Source organism: Piliocolobus tephrosceles, chromosome 1 (genome assembly GCF_002776525.5).
Source record: "Piliocolobus tephrosceles isolate RC106 chromosome 1, ASM277652v3, whole genome shotgun sequence".
Classification (NCBI taxonomy): domain Eukaryota; kingdom Metazoa; phylum Chordata; class Mammalia; order Primates; family Cercopithecidae; genus Piliocolobus; species Piliocolobus tephrosceles.
Genome location: NC_045434.1, coordinates 123,679,254 through 123,689,485, shown reverse-complemented (window position 1 = coordinate 123,689,485; position 10,232 = coordinate 123,679,254). Strand labels below are relative to the sequence as shown.

Sequence of the window (10,232 nt, the reverse complement as noted above, 5' to 3'; positions counted from 1 at the left end):
GGGGGGGGGACGGAGTCTCGCTCTGTCGCCCAGGCTGGAGTGCAGTGGCCAGATCTCAGCTCACTGCAAGCTCCACCTCCCGGGTTTACGCCATTCTCCTGCCTCAGCCTCCCGAGTAGCTGGGACTACAGGCGCCCGCCACCTCGCCTGGCTAGTTTTTTTTTTTTTTGTATTTTTAGTAGAGACGGGGTTTCACCGTGTTAGCCAGGATGGTCTCGATCTCCTGACCTCGTGATCCGCCCGTCTCGGCCTCCCAAAGTGCTGGGATTACAGGCTTGAGCCACCGCGCCTGGCCGAAATTTAGATTTAGCTTGTTCATTAGATTAAAAAAGAAAAGGCAGCAAGCAGACATTTAAAAAGTTTAAAATCAGGTGAATAAGTATATCAAATTCATATAGCTAGTATAAATAGTACACTCAGACCTACCAAGTTTGTAAATTGAGGAGCTAAGATCTCTGCATTTCTTTATTATGATCACACACCAGGTCACATTTCCAAACAATTTCACCATTGTCATGTTTTATTTCAAACCATCCTTAAAAGACTCATCAATAGCAAACTCACTGAAGAAATCAGCAAACTCTTCACAGTGGCTGAATGATTCCCACAAGGTCAGAGGGCAAAGCATCTATGTCATGAAGAAAAATTATCCCCAGGCTTATCCTGTATCTTGGGAAATGTACTTATTTTAATTGACAAATAGTAAATATACATTCTACTATTTTGCTGGCAATTTTCACATGACCTTTTCATTACACATGGTAACATTTTTATAAATTTTATCATACTACAATTTTTCATGTCAGTCTTAAAGAATTTCATAAAGATTAAGATCTACCTGGTGAGTCAATCTTGGGTAGGTACACTGAGTTGTAAGCTGGAGGATAAAATTTTTGCAGAGCAGTAAAAGTGCTGGGGGTTTTGAGGGGTGGAGGCGGAGGAGAACCAGCAGAGAGAGGTCAGGGATAAAACATGGGGGGAGGAGGAAGTGCAGTCAGGGCTTCATCCATGATCACCTCCTATATAAATCAGGCCAGGAGTTGACATGTAATTTTGTGTGGGTCCCCTGAGAAGTGGCCCTCAGGGATTAATTATTGATGAAGAGATTTTTCTTCAAAGTGGCCCAGTCAAGAGTGCCTCAAGGGGACATTCATAAGTGCTTATAATATCAATTTCCAAGCACCTGGGAGGTAAGGATACAGATTATCTCTTTAATTATTATGATGGAGGTAAAGTCTAGCAAAAATGCTGTTACGTAGCCAAGGTAAAATTCTCAAAGAAATGAAATTATTATAACTAGTATAAAAAGTTTAATATATGAGCCATCTCTCGGTAAGATCACACTTTACCTTTTCCTGGTGCAAAATAGGTTATCTCCAACCAACTCTTTCCTTTCCTAGGAGCTAAAAGAGTTATTTATAAGCAAATGCATTGTGTTTAGGGATGCTTAAAAGTTTAGAAAAAACTTGTCTTTGAAGCCAGTATGTTTGCTTAGAGAGAAGATAAGTTTACTCTAGTTAGCACACGGAAATATAGGGGTTTGTTTTAATTATGTAGGAATTTCTTTTCAGAAAAAATTAATGTCAACTGCCTTCTACATTTCTATGAGAATGCCAAAAAAAAAAAAAAAATTTCACCTATGCACTAGCCCTGACCTAGTCCCAAAAACACTCTGAAAAACACTCCATATTTATGTTACAGTAAAAAAAAGTAAGGATAGGGGCCAGCCTGGATTTGAATCTTATTAACCTATGTAATAGATGTGAATAGTCTTGTATAAACAAAACCTAGGCCATATAGCTCCTTTGTATCACCTGAAAATTACACCAGCGGGCTGGCAGTACAACCGGTACTAAAAACATATTTTTAAACAGAAATGAAATGAAATGGGTCTCTTTAAATTGATCTGAATTTCAGAAACTCTCCAATCTCCCTCATAATATCGACAAATGTTAATTCAGTAACTTTTTCATAGTAGATATCTGCAACATTTATGAATCTACAATGCACCTCTTTCATAATTATTTTAACTTCATTAACTCTTCCCTTTCTCATAGATTCTAACAGACTTCAATACCACTAGTTGATTACTGGAGTAAAAACAAAATCTTGCCAATTGATGTTTATATAGTATACATGATAGACGCAGTAATAACATTTAAAATAAGTGTAACCAATTTAAAAAGCATATATTTACATGACAAATGCTGTCTGAAGCATTTTGCGTATGTGGCTCCAATTAATCGTTATAGCTATTACATGAAATACATAGGATTAAATTCAATTCACAGAAGAAGAAATGACAGTCCAAGAAAGAAGTTGACCTCACAGTCATACAAATAAAATAAAATAGTGACAGGATTTTAACCCAGGTCTGTTTAAATATAATGTTTTCTTTTTGTACTAACAATGAAATAAAGCTTGATTTGGGGAAATACAAAATGAATAACTTCATACAAAAGTACTCAATTCCTGACATCAATACATATAAATATATATGTATTCATGGTGAACTGGCTATGTTGAGTTTAAATGCAGATGTTTCATATCTGCATATGTTGAGTTTAAATGCATATGTTGAGTTTAAATGCAGATGTTTCATATCTACTAGTGTAACATTTTAATTAAAAGCAATGGAAGCAGTAATAATTATAAACCACAGGAAAGACATAATCCTATTAAGAGTTATCTCAGTAGTATAATTGGCTCCAGGATATCAGTGAACACCCACACGATTGATATTTGAGGCCAAAAACACCTTCTGTCTTGCTATGGAGGATTATGAGCAAATGAAGTCCAGAAGGTAAACATGTCACATTTTAAAATCAAAGTCTCAATTACAGATAAAGGTATAATCTTACAATGCTTTATTAAATATTTTTAATTAAGGTAGAATATAAACAAAATAAAATTTTCTTTACAGTTTTAAGGACCGAAGGGCTCTGCAACATATTCGTCATGCATCCATACAGCTGAGAGGCAGAAAAATAAATTGGCCAATCCTACTTTTTGATCTCCTCTTTAGCTGTATTGAAGCCTGGATTATATCAAATCTCTCATCATATTTTCTTTGTCATGACCTTCTATGACAACCTTTTTTCAGTCTCACTGTCTTTTAGTTTTAGTGTTCCAAAGCATCACTTACATTTATGCTAATTATTAAAATTCTCCCACAGTAATCAGACATCTCTATTTAGTAAGGAGTTCCAGCTTTCAGCCCTTGTGTTGTTGCTAGTTTATACAGAGTTCAGTAAGATGCTGTATTCAAATAGTTAAAGAAAAGTATGATTGCTTAAAGATCTTCCATAACTGAATCAGTATTTTGACTCTAGATCTTCTTAGTGTCCTTATCAATTCCTTACTGTTAATATTCATCTTTTTTAAAGTGAATTTTTCTTCTAGAATGTAACAAAGGAGGCTACTGAATTCCAGCACTTTACAATTAAGCAATCAGTCAACATCATTTGCTATCATTAAGACTAAGCAGATCCAATCTAAAAATCACCCTCCATCAAGATCCATCATTAGTCATTAATCTCACAGATTTTAATTGAACTACCAAAACTGTTCATCTGAATTCATGTTCAAGGGATAGAATTTTTCTTTAAACTGCCCAGAACTTTGGTGGGCCAAGCTGAAAGGTTCGCTTGAGCCCAAGAGTACAAGGCCAGCCTGGGCAATATACTGAGACCCTCCATCTCTATTTTAAAGAACTGCACTGAAATACATATCAACACGCTCAACTATAGAAATATGCAGTACCTTAAAACTACAGGAAGCTACCATTAGAATCAGTGACTCCTCAAATCAGATAATCAGAAACATTTCTACTGTCCAGCTAAACTCCTTAGAAAGGAGAAACACTTTAAAGTAAAACCATGGCCCACAAAACAGCTTAAAGTAGGAAGTACAAGCATGTTTTCAACAACTCTAACTCACAAAATAGGTTTAAAAAGTTAAAGCTTTAAAAGTCTTAATTATTTCAGAATACATTTCCATAAGATCTGCAGTGCCCAATCAATAAAAGGAAGGAGAAAAGAAATGACTGTTACTTAGACATTCAGTAAAAACATAGCCATTTAAATAAATAAACAACTCATGGCTTTCTGTAAAGTTGAATCTTTATTATCTTTTTTGGATCCATTCTCCTTCTTCCTCCCCAGCAGCAAAGGCAATTATGATAAAGGGTGTTCTGAAAATTTTTTTGCCATCTCTGCCAATTCACAACCCATGACTCTTCTTGTTGCAAAATTTGTAAAGTCCACTTTCTCCAAGTCTTTCCCATTATGCTTCTATTTTCCAAATCCGCTATTTTTAATCTCATTTTCCTAGTTAATCATACAGAAAATTCCCAATTACGTTTTCAATGAATAGAAGTCACAGTATCAGCAATTCAGAAACCATTTCTGTTTGACTCAAAATGCATTTGATTTTGTGGACAATGGACTAAAATCCCCTTTTCATTCAGGGTAAATGTGAATTGAGTTTATAACCCTCTAACATTCACTAACTGATAATTCAAGGGATGAGCCTTGTGATTGTGACTGCAGGAGCAGTAGAGTAACAGATAGCAACTTGGTTTGGCTATAAATATTTATCAAAATTACTAGTATTCAAATAGTTAAAAGTTTGCTGCAGCTGCATACATTTTTGTTTAGATATATGCTTTCAAAGTCTATTCTCATTATCCTTGCCAGTAGAGGGGAACAAGGTCTTGAACAAAAGAGAACTCTTTCAAAATAATTCTCATTTCCTTTCAAATGTGCAGATATTCACAATACACTGGTTGTCAATTCAACCTGAATGAAGTACTGTGAAGTTACTGCTGAGGCCTGGGAAAGTGACCAATGTCCAATTATAATCTTCTTTGAAACGATCCCAGGAGAGTCTGTATTAAAGTCATCATTGACAAAATTCAGACTGTATCCAAACAGCATGCTCACAAAGCAAAATAACTTCTAAAAGCATATAAATACTATTAATGGACTTTAAAATGCTAATCATTTCATTGGAAGTGATTTTCCTGAGAATAAGATATATTTTTCTGTTACCTTTATTTTTTAACATGTCGCCCTTTTTTTCCAACAAGATGCTGTCAACTTATGACATTTGTTGATTATCCCTACTATTATTATTTTCCTTAGCAGATTTTCCATGTGCAATTCAGAGAGGGTAGGTAACTTGCCCAAACACACAGCTTAAAGTTAGACCTCAATCAGAGGCAGTTGGTTTCAGAAGCCAGGCTCCAAGCCACCTTAATATATCTGAAAAAACTTGATTTTTCATGCAATTTCTATGATTACAACAACAACAACAACAACAATTCTGAGTAGATGAGCTAGGTCCTATCACCAAGTAACACATCCTGTCCTTGCCTATCTCCCAGTCCATGGATATTCCAGCTATGGAGTTTGGTGATCTGATTGTTTTCCATGTTCCTAACCCTCAAATTCTGACGGGATATTGGATTCAGACTAGAAATTATGAAGTAGGCACACAAAGCACCTTTATATATACCTCAATAACTTTTCCCCCAGAAACAAAGATATTTCTTGGCTGTTTCACTGAAATATGAGGTTCTGGAGTTAGCTCACAGGGAAAAGTCAGTTACTATTGGAGTAGGTTGTTATCACCTTCTGTTCTTTTAACAATTGTCAAGTACTTTCCACATTTATCAATGTGTTCTTATCACATTCATTAACCGCTTCATACCAACATTTTTAAAATATTACTTGCTTATCCATGTATTTGAAGCTAAAACAATGATCACAATCAGATCAATCTCTAGACAATGGTTGTAATGAATTTGTTCAAGAAAAGCATTCAAATTTGATGGAAAACTGAGCCTTTATAATTCATTCTAATTATTCAACACAAAAATGAACTTTGGTTGAGTCAAGAGGATCAACTGAGGCATTTATGCTTGAATGTGCTCCCCTAGGCTTAATGTATTTTTCCTCACTGCATTATATTTTAATGATTAATTTCATGCTCTCCCATGGTGTTTCAGCTCATCAATCACGGGTATTACTTTGAGGGAAAAGTAAGGTGCTGTGAGTGATGAAAGATGTTACTGATTCAAGTGTTGCACATATGAACTACATAAGAGCTGAAGGTGTTTGAACACCAGGGATCTAGACTAAAAGTAGTATTAGGCAAACTGGCCGTGTGGACTAAGGTTGAATTCAGTGGAGGGAGTGGAAAGGATGTGATTCTTAAATGTTCTTAGTTGAAACAATACATTAAATCAAGCTGGGCATTCAATGTTTCACTGGCATCTTTCTCCTCAGTAAAATGTAAGAACTGATTTCAAAGACAACTGCAGAGAAAGAAATCAGTTAAGCAGATAACACACCATTCTGAAATTAAACAGCCAAAAGCCACCCATCCTAAGACAACTCTGATATCTGAAATCAATACTGCTGTAATACTGTCAGAAGTTTGTTTTTCGACTTAGTGTAAAAAAAAAAAAAAAAAAAAAAGTTAAGGCAAAGTCACAAGGACCAAAAAGGAATAAACTACCCTAAATGAAATACAGAAAAAGACAAGTATCTCTTATCCTGCACACAGATGAACAAATATCTGCTAAATATATCATATTGCTCAATATCAAAAAGTCGACTCTCCATAACAGAAACCAAAAGTAAACTAACTATAGATGTCTACATAATACACTTTGGCTCTTGTTACTAAAATGATTTTTCAAACGGTTATGGAACCTGGAGAAAACAGGACTACCTCCTCCCAGAATATAAAGTTTCTTCAATCAATTACAGAGGCAAAATGTGGCCAAAGCAGCTATTTTGCAAACAGGTGGTTTGCAAAACTTTTACTTAAGCCGCCAAAAGGACTGACGAAACGAAAATTTTATTTCTAAAGAAAACACACACACACACCTAATTTTCTACCAGAGTAGAAGACTCAAATAAAGAAAAGCCCCAAACAAAACAGAAAACTAAAAAGCAGTTTGTCTTAGCTCAAAAGTGCTGACCTTGGTTTAGTATGTGTAAAATCACTGCTTATAATTAAATCCTTTTCATCGCATCTATTAAGGTACTAGAGGGAAAGGCAATGCCATGTCGTTTCAGGTAGGACCTTATTTACAGAAAAAAAAAAAAAAGATGATTTTTCTTTTTAACAGAAACGGAGTGCAAGAGTGAATCAAAAACCGTTGAGAGGAGAGAAAAATACAATTTGTTTTTCTGAGGGCACTGCATTTTTCATGTTCTGAATACTTTGTTCCACTCTCTCCATGTTAAATTATTTCATAAATAATACTATGGCTAGAGGCGACTGCTACAGCTGACACACAGATGTTTATTTCTATACTTCACCTTTGCAAATAGCAGGATTCAGCTATTGGAGATGGGGGCAGTGGAGAGGTGTCCAGAAACAACATACAGGAGGTGAAGGGGTAGAACGTGTGTAAATGGGAGCTCCTACCCCCTAGAGTCCCCCTCTCGGGAACTCCGGTGCTTCTTCAGTCACTGACATTCAGGGCTGGACAAGACATGATTCCTGAAATCTCTTCCGAAGTAAACAGGTCCCGACGCAAAGGGCACCCCCTCCAGTTGCGGAAAGTCCTCCCCTTCGCTCACCGCCTGCCCACGCGGGTCTCTGGCTCCGCGCTCTTCCGCCTCCCCCGCAGATCTCCCACGGGGGAAACTTTCCCGCGTCTCTCACTCTCCAGGGCGCGGTGGCCGCGGGGACCTCCCCGGCACCGACCAGCAGGGCACCCCCCACCATCCCGCCACCACAGACGAACCAAGCAAAGTCCGTACCTCGATGTCCGCCGAGTCCTTACTGAGCACAGGGGCCATGGCAGTGCCTACAGTCTCGAGTCTGCCAGTGACAGACCCTCCTTGCGTCCTCAAGCTCCAGCCAGAGAGCCAAGTGACAACAGCCGGAGCGCGAGTGGAAAACAGGCAGACTAGGGCCGGCGGCGCGGGGGCGGAGCGGGCGCGGAGCGGGCGCAGGGCGGCAACGCCCCCGGGGCGGGGCTGCGCGCTCCGTCCTGCGGCTCCCGCGCCTGCCACAGCAGCCGCAGCCCGGCCTTCCCAGTTCAGCCCGCTCCGCGCCCGAGCCTGGAAGCTTGTTTTTCTTCTGCAAGCGGAAGGGAGGGAGGGAGTAGAGCACCCGCTCTGGGGACTGGACTTTACTCTCTAAACTGCTAAAAACTGAGCTAGGCAGGCGGGGCCAGATACGAGGGATCCCTGGAATTAAAGGTAAAAGCAGTCCCCGCTCCAAGCAACAGCTTGCACTTTTTCTTTTCTTCGGCACAAACCCCGCGAGAGGTAGATACATTGTCTGAGGGGCAACTGCATCTTCAGGAACTCCTCAGGGATGAAGTAGTAGATGTTCCTCCATCCATCCACCAAGTAGGCGGGCGGGGTTTGAACTGCAGTGGAGGATAACGGAGCACGGGTCTTCAGAGAGTTCACAGTCCCTGCGGGGAGGGGAGGGAGGCGAGCAAAAACATCCACAGTCGCAGCAGCATACAGGAAGTGCTGCAGGTGGTACATAATCAAGGTTGTCTTTTTGCAGGAAAATCCCATTTTAATGGTTATTTTAAAAAATATATTTTTATTCTAAAATGTGAAACTCTTTTGAAAAGTTGCTCTTAATTTTTGCTCTAGAGCTTGCTGAGGAAAAGGGAGAGATTTCCTGTAGAGTTGGTCCCAATCCAGAAAACATTCACCTCGTTTTTGAGGATATCTGTACTCCAGACCTCTCTCCTTTTCTTCCCGTCCCACCCCCGTTGGATGCATCCCATATCTCTTCTACCATAACACTTTCCGTTAGGGCATTTGCGGCACTCCTTCATGCTTTTGGCTAGACAGTGACACCTTGGAGTCAGGTATTTTTCCCTTATCATTATTTTTTCGTTAGGTCATTCATAGTTTTATTCAACAAATATGTTTATTGAGTATTTTCAATATGCCAGTCACAGACCCTGTGCTAGGTTCTCCGGATATAATCTTCAGGAATACGCATCACTCTCATGGAGATTATACTCAGAATAAGCAAGTAAGCAAAAAGGGGTGCCTGATTGTAAGATGAAAGAATAATAGGACAGAATAGCTAGGGCATGGGTACCTTGAGTGGTTGAGAAGGCTTCTCTGAACCATCAGGTTGCCTTCCAGAACCTGGAACTTACTAAGAGATGGATACATTTTTCTTGAATCAAATATTAAGAGACACTAGAAAGTTAAATGGAAACCTTAAAATCATCTTTGATTCCTTTATCCTCATTGCCTCATTTAATCTATGCCCAAACTCTCAGGAGTTAACCTCCCAAATAGATTTTGAATCATTAATTTCTCCATTTCACTGCATCCACCATGGTCCAAGCTACTGGTATTCCAGCTTCTATTATTACCTCATCTCCACACCAGATTGAGCTTTAAAAAGTATTAACTGGCTCATGCCATACAAAGATACAGCCACACACCCGGGTACCCATGGTATAAATCCTTCAATGGTTCATTGCAGTCAGAATATAATACAAGCTCCCTAGTGACCTCTGAATGACCTGCTCTACCTCTCTTCTCTGCCACTCTTGCCCTGACTCATTATGTTCCAACCACAAGGTAATCTTTTCATCCTCCATCCACTTCTCTACCTTTGCACATTGCCCTCCACTTGGAGCTCTTGTTCCCCTTCTACTCATCATTTAGATCTCACTGAAGCCTTTCTGATCTATCCCCATCACCAACAAAATTACACCCACTCTGTCTTTTTCATTCTATTTCGTCTTCATAGACGTCTCAAATGTTGTTAAAATATTTATTTGAATGTGACTTGTTTAATGTATGTCTTCTGTTTAGAGAGGAAACTCCAGAAAGAGGGGCCCATGTCTACTTTTGTTGTTTACTGGATACTCAGTTCCTAGCTCAGGACTGAAACATAAGACACCAAGAACACTTGGTGATTGAATGAACAGAGTACATTCGTGTATACACTGAGCAGTTCATTTTAGAAACTTTAGTTTCACTGCATCACATATTCTCTTTGTCCTGCTTATTGCTGAGAAATAGGTCACAATACCTATCAATGAACTTGTAGTTAAAATGGGTCAAAATAACTACTTACCTTTTCATGGAGTAATGTTTCAAAGTCAGATGTTCCTGCATCTCCCTACAACCACACCTTACCCACTTACTCTAGATCCTCCTGGAGAGATAGATAGATAGATAGATAGATAGATAGATAGATAGATAGATAGATAGATA

General features: G+C 38.8%; 1 protein-coding gene across 3 annotated transcripts in view; it reads right to left on the bottom strand.

The window, feature by feature from the left end:
- DPYD (dihydropyrimidine dehydrogenase) overlaps window positions 1-7,951 on the bottom strand; it is an 875,732-nt gene extending 867,781 nt beyond the window's left edge. For all 3 annotated transcript variants that reach the window (XM_023231016.1, XM_023231017.2, XM_023231018.2), the window contains exon 1: window positions 7,782-7,951. In XM_023231016.1, coding sequence (XP_023086784.1) covers window positions 7,782-7,820 — 39 coding nt within the window. In that variant the 5' untranslated portion in view covers window positions 7,821-7,951. The remainder of the gene's footprint in view (window positions 1-7,781) is intronic.
- Window positions 7,952-10,232: the final 2,281 nt, after the last annotated feature.